Raw genomic sequence first — 16,693 nt, forward strand, 5'->3', positions numbered from 1 at the left:
GTGGTGTTGAATACTCTTTTTCGCTTTGGTAATATACCTTTCGCACTTTTATTAACTAAGATAACAGGGGGACTCATTTAACCTTATAAATGCCTTATAAAGTGTGTAAACGTATAAATTTATCTAGTGCGTAAACGACCTGTCAAATTTTGTACGAAAAATCATTTACACAATTTGTATAAATTTACGCGCACATTTCATTGTGTAAACGCGGTAAACTCAAAGGAATGCAACCTTGCAGACATTACAGCAGGCATTTTCATCAGAAATCTCCAACACCAGCATGTCATTTACAAGTATATCTTAGTAAAGATGTTTTAGTTTTGATTTTTCACTTAATCTTTGCATTTTTTAATTTGTATAACAATGAAAAAAATTTTTTTGTCAATAATACAGCTGATAAACAATTAAGTTTATCAAGAATATTACTAGGTGCGTTCATATAACAGCGTGTGTAAATGGATATAGTTTTACACCTTATAAGTTTATATGCTTTCATGAGTCCACCTAACATTTTCTAACTAATTACTCAAATGTGCATACAAAAAAATGTAAACAAACATCTTGTTCTTCCTGTTATGCAAGCGTACGTACGCTCAGCGCCCAACATTGCTGTACGCTTAGCTACATGAAGCTTTCATGCTTTGTCGTTTTCATGCAGCTTAATCCTCGTGTGCAGCTCTCCATTCAAGTATATGTGTTCGACATCAAAGCGTACAGATTTTGCCTGTTGTTGTTGTTGTAGCGATAATGTTGCTCCCCGGCTTTGGGGAGTGTTATCGATGTGATGGTCCTTTGCCGGATACAGATCCGGTACGCTCCGGTACCACATCACCATTAAGGTGCTAGCCCAACCATCTCGGGAACGATTTATGTAGTCACATTAAACCTTCAGGCTGTCCCCTCCCTCCCCACCCCCAAGTTCCATGAGGAGCTTGGGGTCGCCAGAGCCTCGTCTGTTAGTGAACCAGGATTCGCCGCGGATAGGTGAGGTTGACAATTGGGTTTGAAGAAGCTATATATTACGCTGGCAACCTGAAGGGTTGCGCTACACAGCCCCTTTAATCTGGTATTCCAGTCGCCCCTTACAACAGGCATACCCACCGCGGGTATATTCTGACCCCCTAACCCGCTGGGGTACAGATTTCGCCTGCAGCGTTGCCTTAAAGCGCAGGTTAACCTTATACCTCGTGTTCCAATGGTACATGAACCAGATTCGGATAGAGATTTAACATGTAAATGCAATAACAATCCTCGTGTTCCAGTGACACGTGAACCAGATACGGATAGAGATTTAACATGCAAATGCAACAACAATGTGAACCATATTGTGAACCATATTGTTGCATTTGCATGTTAAATCTCTACCCGTATCTAGTTCACGTGTCATTGGAACACGAGGAATGTGATCCACATGGTTCAGATTGTTGTTGCATTTGCATGTTAAATCTCTATCCGTAACTGGTTCATATACCATTGGAACACGAGGATAACCTAATCAGTAACCTGCAAAAATTGTTGGATTACGTGTTCCATTTTCTTAATGTTGGAGTACTCTAACAATACTCCTTTGCAATGCGTTTGCGGACCATCATCAGCCGATCATTGCTCGTTTTTTAACGACCGTGATAACAAAACGATGACGATCGAACAGAGTTGCCAAGAGTAAAATATTGCATACAAATAACTGATAATAAAATTTTACTATGGCAATTCTGATAAAATGCAACCGCGCACTGGATTTATGTATATGTACGTACTATAGTATAGACAAATATTAGTTTCTTTATTCACGCAAATGCTAAATAACATAAGAATATTCGTAGTATAAAATATAAAAGTTGTATTGCCCCTCTTCCTTTACTTTCATTTTCAATTAAATTCCCTCCGATAATTCTTTCCGACACGATTCCTCTTTAGTACATTGGCACATGAACCTCTGTGGGTGCTCCATGTAGTACTACAGTGAAAGTACTTTGGAAAGTACTCTCACGTATGTACTCTATGGAACACTCACAAACAAAGCGAGGGTGGGATCACCTACTCCTCTCCTAGGACATCGCAATGTTAATTGGAGGAAATTTTTTGTATGAATACAGATTAGTTTTGGAACACGCCTATACTCCTAAAGGAGTATTCCTCACACACATTTATGGAGTACTCGCGTTATTTGAAGGGTAATGCTGGGTAACACAGCACTGTGCTGTGTTGTTGTGCTAGCACTCAGTAATGTGCGACATGCATACTTATCGACTAATTTATAACACAGTAGTAACGTTCCCTTGAGCCATCGAGGTCTGGATAACGATCAAATCTCATTGGAACGATCAGGATCAGTACTATGAGTGTTGGCAGTACTCAACGAATGTGTATACATTGTATGTGTATATATGTATGTGTATACATTAGGCCGGGTCGATTTGTGGGGAGGCAAAAAAATCGCCCATTGCTCTGTGAAAATCGTATTCTAGGGATCAAAATAAGAAACTTTGCCGAAGGAACCATACCTCTAAAACGAATTCTGATGTCCCCCCCTTTGTCGTAGGGGCAAATTTTGAAAAATCCCACTTTGAAATGCCTATGTTTTTTTTTAGTCTATTTTTCTCTTTAGAAATTTATTTGGTCAGAACATATGTAAATGAAAAAATTAATTTAACTTAGTAATAGAAAAGAAATTAAAAAAAAATTATTAGAAATTAGCGTTTTTACAACCCCCTTTTAAAACCAAGGCATCACTGTGATGCATTTGCATGTCGTAAACATATTTGTGTGGGTTTTTTATTCAACCGTTTTGAAGGTATCACTGTGACACAATTGCAGATCGTAAAATTGCTTGTGTTGTTTTTTTTAAGCCACCACAAGACACAGCAGGTAGAATTGAAATTGCCCCTACCCAAAAGTTCGACCCAAAGGGGGGACATCAGAATTCGTTTTAGAGGTATGGTTCCTTCGGCAAAGTTTCTTATTTTGATCCCTAGAATAAGATTTTCACAGAGCAATGAGCGATTTTTAAATCGACCCGCCCTAGTATACATAATAGGATGCCTGTTATATTCAACTTTTTTTCCCGAATCGCTCCATAAAACTTTACTAACAGCTAGTATTATTTGTTCTTTAAGGGATTCAATGGGTTGTGTAGCACAATATGTAGCTTCTCCAACCCAATTGTCAACCTCACCTACCCGTGGCGAATCCTGTTTTTTAACAGCCGGGGCTCTGGCGACCCCAAGTTCCCCATGGAGGGGCGGGATGGCCCTGAAGGTTTGATATGGTTATATAAATCGTTCCCGATATGATTGGGCTAGTACCTTAATGGTGCTTTGTTCCATTAGCCTTCGGGGAGTGTCTTTATCGTTAATACAACAATAAAACCACATTAGTTATTTAACCCATGCCACAGATGGTATACATTTTCCATATAAAATTGTATGGGATTTTGCACTTAAAAAGGCGATAGAAAACTAATGATTAACAAAGGCTAAGGCAGTTAAAACGCGTCCAAAAATATCGGGAAAGCTACCAAAAGAAATACTTTGAACTAAATAACTTTCGTCCCAAGGCAGATATTAAAATGTTTACTCTGTCAGGAACTTTGTGCAAAAAGTATTTGCACATTACGTTGTGGTTCTTGCATTCTTCATATAAAAAATGTATTGTCTTTCTATAATGATTTAAAATTAATGTAATGTTTTATGGCCCCAATAATTAGTTTTCAGACTTGAAAGTAACTTATAGATTTTCGAGTGGAAAAATTATGCTAGATATCAGATGCCCTAGTGCATATGACTGTAAGGCCCGGTTTTTCAGGGCAAGTTTAAACTCCAGTTAAAGTTGACTAGAGTTTAACCCTGCCACTTCGGCCGCTTAAGCTGAGATGAGTAGCAAAATTTGTTGTTATCGAACAAAGTGGCAATGTTAAGCTCTAGTCAACTTTAACTGGAGTTTAAACTAGCATTGACCTCGACAACAATAATCCGAAGGCGGAAAAGAAAAATCGTATCTCTGTCCGGGGAAATTTGAAGTTGAAGTTGGCGATTATCATTTGGTTGTTGTAATGTTGTACCCACGCAAAAAATTGTGAATATAAGTGTTTTGCGCGGATATAGTTTTGGTCTCCAAACCGGTGTTGGACCCACCCAGAGTAATTTTTTATAAGCGCGACCGAAGGCCTCCAACGCAGAAAGGTATTCTGCCCAAAAATACTATCGATCCCACCCCGGGTTTCGGAGGGACCCGCGGGTCATTTTTCGGTTTTCCGTTAATATCTTTTGAACGAGTTAAAATTAAAATTGTCCGCTTTCGGATTATTAATATTATCAAGACGCGTCGTTTGACATCTGTCTCGATATTTTTGATAGCGTTTTAGCAGTCGACTCCTCAAATAGACTTTTACCATTGCGCAATTTTTTAACCCGGATTTTTCCGGCTAAAAGAAAAAAATATTATTAAAATGGGTACATGGAAAAAAGGGGTTTGAAACTGGTTCACCACCCTGCTTCCGATCGTGGGTCCGGGAAAAAACAACATTTTGGTGTTTCAACATCTTAGGCAACATATTGACAAAATACATATATCGGAAAATTTAACGACCTATACTTTCAAACTACAACTAAAGGGGCTACAAAAGAAAAAGGGACTGAAAAAAAAATAACAATTTCAAGCGGCCACAAAACTCCGTCAAAAAAACTGCGAATGTGAATTGGGGAGAAAATCATAGTATTTATTTTACAACAGAACTCCATGGTTCTTAGTTGAGTTTTTCTTGATTTTGTTGTTTACATTATTCTTTTTGCTGTTTTTGCTGCAGCAGAGGTAAACCAATCTGGTTCCATATGTACCTCTGTTCTTTTAAATTATTTATTTAGGTCAATATCAATAGATTTTGTAGTCAATGTTGTGCCATGCGACTTCATGTGACAGCTAAGACCGGCGTATTGCGCGAAACGTTTTCCACATATTTTACAGAGATATCGCTTCACACTTGCATGAATTAGACGGTGCTGCGTTAGATGTTTTCTAGTTTTAAATCCCTTATCGCATACATCGCATATATATTCACACACTTTGCTGTGTGTCTTAATGTGCATCTTCAACTTTGCTGATGAGTAATAAGCTTTAGAACAAATTTCGCACTTAAAACGCTTGTCTTTCTTATGTCTCATAATATGATCTATTAATGATGACGATGATTTTTTCGCTGCACCACACAAATAACAAACAAAAGGTCTTTCGCCTGTGTGTGTACGCATATGAAGTACTACTTCCGATGATGTTATGAACGCCTTGTTGCACACTTCGCAATTAAATGGAAGATCTTGTGCATGTCGCCGCAAATGGTTTGTCAAGTGACCTGCAAGCTGAAAACCACGTTCACATAGATGACATTTGAATGGCAAAGAACCATCGTGTGTAGCTTCGTGCACTTTCAGCTTGCTTCGTCCCCTATGTTGATCACCACATATTGAGCACACATAAGGGGCCACATCGCTTTCCAGATATTTTATATAATTATAATATGGACATGATGGTTTATAGTCTATATTTTTTTGCATACACATAACTTTTTTCTTTTTTTCAATTGAACAGATTTTTCGTAAATATAGTACCTCTCTCAGAAAATTATTTTCTGTTAATTCCAATTTAGTCTTGTTGTTAAATTCCCGACGTACAGACTTAAGCGCATCATCACGCCTATTACCGAAACGATATGCAATATCTTTTTCATCCCAAAGACATGTATGCTCTTTATATATTTCCGCTAAAATTATACGTTGAGAAACATCTATTATACTGTCTGTCACCTTAACGTACCGAGAACTTGGTTTAGAATCACTCTAAAAATAAATAAAACATGTTCCGAATCGAATTGAAGCCATAGTACCTAAAAAAACATTTATTATCAATTCTTACAGGATTCTTAACAATTGCTGCAGCTATCATCTTTGTTTTATCAACATCGTTAGCCTCCATATGATTGTTTTTCTGTTACAAATAGTAATAAAACTTGATTAAGTGCACGCACAAACATTTTATTCATCAAAATTAAGGACTCAATTACGTACTTGCACCTTCTTCCTACGTAAATTCGGTTGCTCCTGAGAAACGACTGAGTTCGGTACCATTTCGTCATCAGTTGTAACATCAATGTCGTTATGTATCTCCGGTTGGTAAGCAACCTCAGAAACTACTGAGTTCGGTAACATTTCATCATCAGTTGTAACATCATAATCGTCATGTTTTTCTGTTTGGTTAGCATCTTCAGAAACTACTGAGTTTGGTATCATTTCATCATCAGTTGTAACATCACCATCATTATGTATTTCCGTTTGGTTAACATGCTGGTAATATAACATGTAAACAAAAATATGATATCACACTCTGGCTCATATATGTATACAAATAGAGTAGATAATATAATTAAAAAAATATTTTTTATTTTTTTTGGAAAACGCAAATAAATGTGTACATCTATATATATATAAATAAGTGCACATTTTTGGTGTTACTTTATAACTTGAGACCGGCTTCACCAAATTTCTACGGTACATTTGGGCTATCATGTAGATGGTTTCTGTAAAGTTTGATTGAATTTGGTCGAGCGGTTCATGAGATACATCACACCAAGCTACATATATATATATATATATATACATATATATCTACACCAAGCTACGGCTACGTTTCCCTCACTAGGGTAGGCACCTTGTCGTTGGTGTGAGGGCTTAGCCGAACTCCATATCGCCCGACTATGAGGCGGAGCTGTTTAGGACTGACATCTACGCCGTTTCGCCTCATAGGAGGGCTGCGGGATGTCGGTAACCAAGAACTGCCAACTCCGTAATCAGGGTGTTATGCGGATCATGCCTATTGGACGATTTGCAGCCAAGGGATAAATTCGGCTGTATTCGCACGGAGCCTTCCCGATATCGGGCCACCTCGGGAAGTATTTATGGCCTTACCACAATAAGGGGCGCTGCTGTGGCGGACGGTTATTTCCCCGTACATAATACTGGACCGCTGAGCCCGCCTTGTCGGGCAGGTGGTCGTACGACCAAGATGAACGACTCATTACCTGATTGTAATAAGGACGATGTAAAGAGGAGGACTGAGTCGCAAGCCAAGGACGACAAATACGCATTAAGCAATGCGTCGGACTCGGGGAGCGGGAGTAGTGCTGATTCAATGAACTCCGTGTTGGAGAAGCATGCAAATGAAAACGGAGTAGAAGAGTGGAGAAGGGTACGGAGCAGAGGAAGTAAAATAGCTCTATCGCAGTACCGTACAACACTAAGAACTGTACAACGCTTGGGAGCAGTGGTCGACCCAACAGAAGTGGAGAACGAGCGCTTGGAATGGGCCGATGAGGCGGTAGAAGTAGGTCGAGAAATCCTCGGCTCTGCAACCGGTACGAGGAGAAAGAAGTGTCGAATGGCAGAACGCGACAAGCCTGCTTTCAAGAGGCAGAAAGGACCCAGTCCTAGAGCCGCGAGGCATGGCAGTCGCATAGACAAGACAAGTAGGCCCAAATCTGTAAGACAGATGGGCCCCAATAGCGAGGTAGCAACTACCTCGAAAGCTGCGAGTCAGAGGGAAGTTCCAACTACGGAAGTAGGAGATAAGCCAAAGGGAGATATCGGTAAGACTCCGGCTTTCTCGGAGTTGCTAAAGGGAGTTAACGCTAAGACTCTGGTTTTCACGGAGGTGCCAAAGGGAGATAACACTAAGACTCCGGCTTATCCCGAGAAGATCTGTGATGTGGCAAAGCAGTCACTGACTGTGGCGCTGGTTGATCGTAGCAGTCCTTTAGGACAAATGACTACTGAAAGGTGGAGATCTGTGGAAAGGGAGCTTATTAGCTTAATGCTTAAGATGATGCGGAACAACCAGGTAAGCCCCTTCCAACCTTTGATTCGGGGCGATGGTATAATGGGGTGAAGATGATAGCGTCCGACAACATCGCGAGCTTGCGGTGGCTGGAGGAAGTGGTTCGAAACCTCCAAAGACGAACGCGTGGTTTGAGGTGGTGGATAAAGCGCAAATCCTCACCGTACCAAAAGTTAAGGTATGGATACCAATTGGGATGAAGTCGGAGGATACGCTTCCCAAGGCCGTCGGTTCTATGTACCGGAGCGACTCGGGATTTTTCCCGACCAAGGACTGCCATTTCAGTGTAACCCCATTAATTTGTTGCGTCCCTCCCACAAATTGTCATCCTCCCAGCAGCTCCTTGCAGCGGGACTGCTCCATATTCTCTTGCTCCGGGAAGGCATCGAACCAAATCCGGGTTCGTCTCCTGACCCCGGTCCTGAGAAATGGTTTTGCTGCATCTGCCGGAAAAGAATCTTTTTAGGACGGTCATACTCTTGCCAGTGTGTCTCGTGTAAGGGATGGTTGCATCGGGCAGGTTGTTCTAGTCTAGACCCCAAAACCAGACGTCCACGTAACTTCTATAAACCTTTTGAGGCTCCTTGCTGTTCACGCCCTAGGACGCCCCGTAGTCTGCGCCTTAGCGCCCCCCCCCCCCCCCCCCCCACCTTCCAGCAGCCCCGCTGCTCAGCAAGCCACACCAAGGACCCGCTGTTGCTCGCGCCCCACGGCGCCATCAACTCATACGGCTGCTCCCACTCATACCTACAATCTCCGCAGTAGAGTCGGGAGCAATGCCGAGCATCAGCTCCGGCCCCCGTCTTCTTCCTTCCTCTTTTCCGGCAGCAATTGTGTAGGTCAGTGAAACAGACTCTTAGTCCCTACCTCCCTTTTCACCGTTTGCCAGCACAGAATATATACGTTTGCGACATCCGCCCAATGCAGTTCCTGCCATGGACGGTGCCACTTTCCTAGATGTTCTGGTCTCCGCGACGGCAACCCCCCGACGGGTTTCATTGCGCCATGTTGCCAGACCGCATACCTAAATACACCGGGTACCCCAATGCTTACCCAAGGACGTCTAGTCCCAGAGCCGCAACAGCCGTCGCGCCCTGGCCTTCCACAACCCAGGCGTAGTCACCCGTCACTTACTCCCAGAGTGACGATGTCTCCCCTTAAGCACTTCAGAATTCTGCAGCTAAACTGTAATGGATTAACTGGGAAGATCACGGAGATAGCCGATTTCATGAAGCGGCACAACATCCGAATTGCTGCGGTGCGGCCTCGCGTTTATCATACACCACTCTGTGCAATATCATATATTTGATCCCGACATCGACCGCAGGGACAGTGTCTTAGAACGTCAAGGATTATCAGTCCGGTCGGGCGATGCAAACCTAGAAATCATCAAAACATCTACATCCCTCCTGCCTCCTGTTGCCCCAGTGGATGCCGCTTTAATATCAGCGTCGTACTCACTGGCAACAATCCCATTATCTTAGGCGATTTCAATGCTCATCACGACCTATGGCATTCAAACTTGCGGGTGGACAGTCAATAAGTGCTTACAGGAGTCCCTGTCTTCGTAGACCTACCTCCGGTGTAAAACACAGATCAATGTCCGTTGATCTTTGGCCCAACAAGTTGGTACCAATCGTTGGGCTGGGATGTTCAAGTCAACCAGCCTTGGTTTGGCCGAGGAGGACTATCCATCCTCCCCTTCCATTTTCGGGTAATGGCACCCGGTTGCACGGCAACTCCACCGCGAGTTCCGTGCTTGTCTCAGTGTCCCTCTTTCATTGATTTTGATATCTCGATATCTGATTAACAAGTTAATCAGATTGAGATATTGTGTTTTGTCGCAATTTAGGAATGTGACCAACCTTTTCTGTCCTGCAGTGTTACAACAATGTATAATACATTGTTGACGACGGAGCTGGTTTTGCTTAGATATTGCTTAAGGACCGCACTACGTTGACAAACAGAGTGACCTTGGCACCTATTATGCTCCGTATTAAACTCCATCACAATTAATATCAAGGGATGTGACCAACCTTTTCCGCACACAGACCTGTGAGTGCCGAATGCCCGCCTCAGCAATGTCTATCGACATCGCTTAAGACCACACTCGTTGAGAAACATTGCACGCCATATTCTGCTACATTTGGCTTCCATATTTGCTACTATTATTTCACTCCAATTTCCACTCAATCACGCAACAATTATGATCCATTTTACACTCCAAATTACACTCCTACCACAATTAAAGGGATGTGTCCAACCTTTTCCGATCACAGACCTGTAAGTGACCGAGTACCTGCCCCAGCAACATCTTCGCATAGCAGTCGGCCACACTGCAGTGATTTGACAACATCAAATCTTGCCACATTTTTGGATGTGGCCATCCATTACGCGAACGCCTCCTATTCGCTACGCAGTCTAAGGCAGCCTCAAACATCTCAAAAGACGAGATGAGCACCGGCCCACTCGTACAATTATCGATTGTTTTTCGGTTGGCAATAGACATACGTTTCTTCTTCACCATCTTTCATCCGTGTTTCAGCATGTATTACCGGTATCTCCGGTTGCCACAATTATGGGATGTGGCCAACCTTTCATCTGCCCCTCAGGGTCAGCTTCTCAATGAATTTGGGTATACTGTGACAAGCAAGAGACCGAATTCCCTTGGGTTTGCACGCCCCAAAGGAAAACAAGTCTACTCAGAGCGTGTTATATAGTGAACTCTTATTTGAAACCACAACCACCGCGATACTCCCACAAGGGGGCCATCCCAGGACAGGAGGTGAGACCTGAATACAAAGCATCGTTCGATGCAGTGCATCAGATCACACTGGCTTCTCCTGCTCCCGCGGTAGCAGTATTTATAAAGACCTTGCCTAGGGTCCCATGGGGTGATACCCGCGTCCACCCTGCTACCTTTCGAGTAAAACACCTTACTCATGGATTGGGTACCCATGGTATTATGGTTGCCTTTTACGACCGGTATACCTACCGTGGGCATATTCTAACCCCTAACCCATTATGGTCCACCCCTGTTGAAACAGCAAGTTTCCTTGGACTCCCGTTAGAGGATATTTATGACCATTTGTGATCGGTCGCAGCTATTAGGTGGGGCGAAGCATTGCTACAACAACAAGTTGGAGGATACACTGCGACTTCTGCAGAATCAGAATCCGAACATACCGACACAGGATTGGAGGTTACTTACTGTATCTCAGCCTACCGAGGAAGATCAGTTCTACATCTTCCTAATAAACAAGCATGCGGGGGATATTTTGTACACGCAGCTTGCCAAAATGTCCTTTGGCACTGGCAAAATTTACATGCGACTCAGGAAAAGAAGTCCCGAGGATAAAAACCCTAACACGCTAGCGGTGGGCGAAGTCGAAAAGGACCTCAAAAGCCTAAGGGAAAAAAGACAGGTGGAGGTCCCCGACGTCACCACGAAGGTGTTAGAAAAGGACCAACCGCAAAATGGTACTGTGACTCACACAGAGGAACAACCGGCACAACAGATACGAGAGGCTGAAGGGGGCCTCGAATAATCTAAACCGAAAGGGCAAGGGGAGGACGACGACGTCACGACGAAGGTGCTGGAGGAGGACAAACAGCCCAATGGTGCTGCGAGTCCTAAAGATAAACCTCCAACACAGTAAAGTGGTGTCGAGCGAACTCCTCCTAACCCTTGAGGAGGGTTCGTTTGATGTGGCGCTGATCCAGGAGCCGTGGCTCTCGTCGAGAGGAAAGGTTACTGGACTTAGCGCGCGCGGGTTTGGCGTTTAATACGCGCAAACGGAAAGACGGGTGCGAGCTGTAGTAATGGTAAGGAAACAGCTGCATTCATATATGCTGCCTAATTACACCACTGAGGACCTCGTAGCGGTGGCCGTTGAGCAAAAGATTAAGCAGGCATTTATCCTGGCGTCCTGCTACGTGGCCCATGCTGCGGAGGTTCCACCGATGGAGTGCAAAAGGCTTGTACAGGAGGAAGGGCGCAAAGGGCGGTTGGTCATAGGCGCAGATGCAAATGCGCACCACGATGCGTGGGGAGGAGCAGATACGGGTTAGGGGGTCAGAATATTTCCGCGGTAGGTATGCCTGTCGTAAGAGGCGACTAAAATACCAGATTCAAGGGGCTGTGTAGCGCAACCCTTCAGGTTGCCAGCGCAATATACAGCTTCTCCAAACCCAATTGTCAACCTCACCTATCCGCGGCGAATCCTGTTTCACTGACAGACGAGGCTCTGGCGACCCCAAGCTCCTCATGGAACTTGAGGGTGGGGAGGGAGGGATTGGCCTGAAGGTTTAATATGGCCACATAAATCGTTCCCGAAATGGTCGGGCTAGCACCTTAATGGTGCTGTGGTACCGGAGCGTACCGGATCTGTATCCGGCAAAGGAGCATTACATCGATAACACTCTCCAAAGCCATCGGGGAGCAACCTTATCGCCACAACAACAAGAACAAGGAGCAGATACGAACAAGAGAGGCGAATCTCTATTTTGTTAAATCCTGCAAACCAATTTGCAGATAGCCAACAGTGGAAATGTCCCTACATATATTAGTCCAACATCCAGCAATGTTCTTGATATTACATTGAGCTCCGAGCGTGATATATCAAGGTATGATTGGATGGTTCTTCATAGACCATCCTTCTCCGACCATGCGTATATCAGCCTCAGCATCCCCCTAAAGAGGGTAGAGAAGGGGGGGACCTTTAGAAACCCCAGGTCAACGAACTGGAGTAAATTCCAGAAACATGTAGAAACAAAACTGGGACAACCCAAAGAGGTTGCCGATGTGGAGGAACTGGAGGAGTCGAATGAATTCCTAACAAGGACGCTTATGACTGCGTATAACAAAGCTTCACCTTTAAGAAGATTCAGAGGAAAAGCAAAGCCGCCATGGTGGAGCAATGAGTTGAATCTTCTAAGACAGGTAAAAGAAATGTTTAAGCTCGCAAAGACCGCGGAAAGCTTACAGGGACAGGGATCTACTGAAACAAGTGAAATTTCCAGGGCGAAGAGAATCTCATGGAAAAGTTTCTGTACGGACATAGTGCTCCAGCGAAACAGCACGCTTGAAAAAAGTTCTAGCAAGGGGAAACATAGTCCAAGGACTAATAAAGAAAGAGAACGGGGAATGGTCACGTAATAGTGAGGAATCCCTTGAGGTGCTTCTCGACACACATTTCCCATCATCACTCACACTTCGATCACGGAGCGGGTAGTTCCGGGCTTGGTGACCGATACCAAGATCGAATGAGCAGTGAAAACGTTTTCTAAGTTTAAATCGCCGGGCCCAGACGGTATATTATACTTTTGAGAGGCTGATAGATGTGTAAATAAAGTCCAACGAGGATGAAAAGCTGCTCTCCGCAACACAGCATGCGTTCACCAAAGGCAAGTCGGTAGACACCGCATTGCATAGGGTGGTAATAAACATAGAGAAATCCGTGGAATATAAGGAGTACGCTCTAGGAGTCTTCTGGACATTGCCGGGGATTTCAATAATGTTTCTAAATGGGCGATTGTGGATGGTCTTAATTACATTAAAGTACATACCGCTTTAATCAGATGGATCGACTGCATGCTAAATTGCAGGAAGATTACATTACAATGGGGATTGTACGAGGCCACGAAATCAGTGGACAGGGGCACGCCGCAGGGAGGGGTGCTATCACCTCTGCTGAGGACGCTGGTCATCAAACAACTGCTCAGGCGATTCGATGAGGGACCCGTAAAACTTACGGCTTACGCAGATGACGTTGCAATTGTCATAAGTGGAAAGTGCCTTCCAACGATTAGTTCTTTGATGGATCCGGCGCTTCGGGATATTCATACCTGGGTATCTAATGTCGGGTTGAAAGTCAATGCGGAGAAGACGGATATGGTGTTGTTTACAAAGAGGTTCAAGGTCCCAAATTGGACCAGGCCTAAGTTAGGAGGGGTGACCTTACAGGAGAAACCTTGCACAAAATATCTGGGAATCATCCTAGACAGTAAGCTGTCATGGAAGCTCAACGTGGAGGAGAGGTTCAAGAACGCATAAACGGCACTCTATGCATGTAAAAGAATGCTGGCGAGTACGTGGGACTTATAGCCCTCTCTTTCTCATTGGGTTTTTACAGCGATTGTAAGCCCTATTCTATACTATGGAGTTCTTGTTTGGTGGAAAACCACACAAAAAACAACATACCTCAAAAAAAATAGAGGGGGTATGCAGACTATCGATGCTTAGCATTACGGTAGCCCTGAAAACAACCCCGACGGCTGAATTTTATGCCATTCTGCACATTCCACCTGTATACCTGGTAGCAAAGAACGTAGTATTAACAACCGCAACCAGGCTCGGTGCCTCGGGCAGCTTGAGCGCCGACCATATGGCCATAGTAGTATAGCGTCATCAATCACAAGACGAACAGACTACCTGATTGCCTATCTGCGCTTCGAGGGAGAACTTAAGGCCACAATAGATGTGGACGGTTGGAGCAAGGGTGCGCAAATGGCGGACGAGGCGATACATGTGTGTAGGGTCTGCGGTATACTGTGCTCATCCAGAAATAGGCAGAGCCTACAGGCTGCCGGATTACTGTAGCATTTTCCAAGCGGAAATATTAGCCGTAACCAAAGCAGTAGAAACCCTGGAAGAGAATAGCTTAAGCTGCAACCGTGTGAATTTTATATTGACAGTCAAGCAGCAATCAAGGCAATAATCTCGCATAGTACAGCATCTAAATGCGTGTTAGAGTGTAAGCAGTCTCTGGAGAGAATTGGGGAGAAGCATACATCTATATTGGGTCCCAGGGCATATGGGAATGAAAAAGCGGACGAAGTAGCTAAAAAGGTCGCATCCGTAGACGTCCCAATTAGACTGGGCGAGATTAAGCGAAGGCGAGAGGTGCACATGATCGACCAAGCGGGAAAGGCGTGGGTTCAAGCGCGGGGCTGTAAAGTGTCGAAGATTATGTGTAGGTCTTACAACCTTAGACTAACACAGTTGCTCCTATCATTAAAAAGAGAGGATTGTAGACTCATGACGGGTATTCTGACTGGACACTGACTGTGGCTTTAGTCCTAGGAAGCTTCTAGTATTTGCCAAGAGGACGGAGTTATTTTATAACATAGGTGGTTTTTATAGGGTTTTTCAGTTTGGTCGTTAAAACAAACTTCTGGTAACACTACGGATCCAATCAGTCTACGTGAGGTCCTCATGGACCGGCCAGTTCAACCTAACCTAACCTACGGCTACGTTTCATACCAATAGATGGTGCTTATTTGCATATTTGCGTTATTTCATGAAATGGAATAGGTGATGCTTATTTCCATTTTGCATTATTCAATGGAATTGACGTTTCTAGAATTATAATTTGACGTTCGGCATTTCTCAAGTGAAGACCAAACGAAAAAAGAAGTCCTTTGTTTTTTTTTTTTTTTATAAAAACTGTGAAAAAAAAATAAATGAACTGGATTTAAGTAAATTCGGTATATGCTGTGCTTCAATTTGGTGAGTATTGTCCCACTAACTTTATTAAGTGTGATTTTGTTGTGTCAAAGAAACAACATTGTAATAGAATTGCATTGCTTTTCTTCAGAAACAACCATGAATACAGTTGAAATAATCTTGGAAATTGCTGACCGACTGCATTCTGATGAAGATGTCATACATTTCGCATCGGCAAATTCATTTTTGGCTGGGATTTTGGCAACAAGAATTGAAGAGTATCGAGTTCATCGCATTTTTTACGACGAAGCGCCGATGCATTATTTCGGTCAATATTTTAGATTTCTCGAACTCAAAACCCGACATTCCGCAAATTTCAACGGGTTCTTTTCAAATAGTCGCTTCCTTACTGAAAATTTACAATATCTCTTCAATACACAACTGTCCCAACAAACAACGGTTCGGCGCAACGTGCTCAATGTTCTTTCACGACGAGAAATCACTTATTGGGAAAACGAATATACAGAATCGTTCAACTTGCAAATTTACGACTACCAAATCTGATAGCCATAAGATTTACATATACAATGTTTCTTCGATATACGGATCAAGTCAACATTAGAAACATTCGCCCACCTGTTTTCGAATCAATATCGCTACAACTATTTGGTAACCTAACTCACGGATCCCTCGAGTTCAAGGAATATATTCACCAGCGTCCCGAAAATTGTTGTTCCTACACATTACTAACTTTTTTTAATATGATGCCTTAAGAATAAAAAAATTAAAAAAAAAAGTAATGAAGAAATGTATTTATGATGTGTTGAACAGATTCATATGCATCTGATCGAGTTTTCTTAAACAAGAGTATGAACAATGAACATGGCTGCCATTTTGGCAATAGGGATTTTTCAGGCACAATGGAAAGAGATACACTACAACACAACATATCTGTCACATCGTACTTTCGGTGTATATTGACATTAGGTCTTTTTGTTATGAACTATGGAGAATCAACACGTGCGTTCAATATTTATGTAGTTTTCGATTCATAATTGAGTATTTCTTCATTTTCAATTGAATTCATATCAATATTTATAATACATTGGGAATTCCTTCTGTAAGTACGTCGTATCGTTGAACAAAACATAGTAGAAAATTGTGGCAATGATGTATCATGGTATTTGTTTCAAATTTATTTTTTCAAATGTTCTTTCTTCGTTCATTTTACAGAATAAATTTAGTGATTTAAACTGTATCTAATCGTGAGCACGTGTTTTATTGTGTTTTTCATCAAATTTTTTGCATGGTTTGTATTTTTGTTTTGTCTTTTGGACATATACGTGTGGGTGTATTTCACCG

At 42.9% G+C, this 16,693-nt stretch overlaps 1 protein-coding gene across 1 annotated transcript in view; it reads right to left on the reverse strand.

Moving 5' to 3' along the window:
• The window catches only part of LOC137248501 (zinc finger protein 11-like), a 151,691-nt gene that overhangs the window by 84,104 nt on the left and 50,894 nt on the right, over positions 1-16,693 (reverse strand). The window contains exons 4-6 of the mRNA XM_067779455.1: positions 6,063-6,338; positions 5,911-5,982; positions 4,856-5,834 (exon numbers count right to left, since the gene is read on the reverse strand). Coding sequence (XP_067635556.1) covers positions 4,856-5,834; positions 5,911-5,982; positions 6,063-6,338 — 1,327 coding nt within the window. The remainder of the gene's footprint in view (positions 1-4,855; positions 5,835-5,910; positions 5,983-6,062; positions 6,339-16,693) is intronic.

Source organism: Eurosta solidaginis, chromosome 4 (assembly GCF_040869045.1).
Source record: "Eurosta solidaginis isolate ZX-2024a chromosome 4, ASM4086904v1, whole genome shotgun sequence".
In the NCBI taxonomy this organism is placed as follows: Eukaryota; Metazoa; Arthropoda; class Insecta; order Diptera; family Tephritidae; genus Eurosta; species Eurosta solidaginis.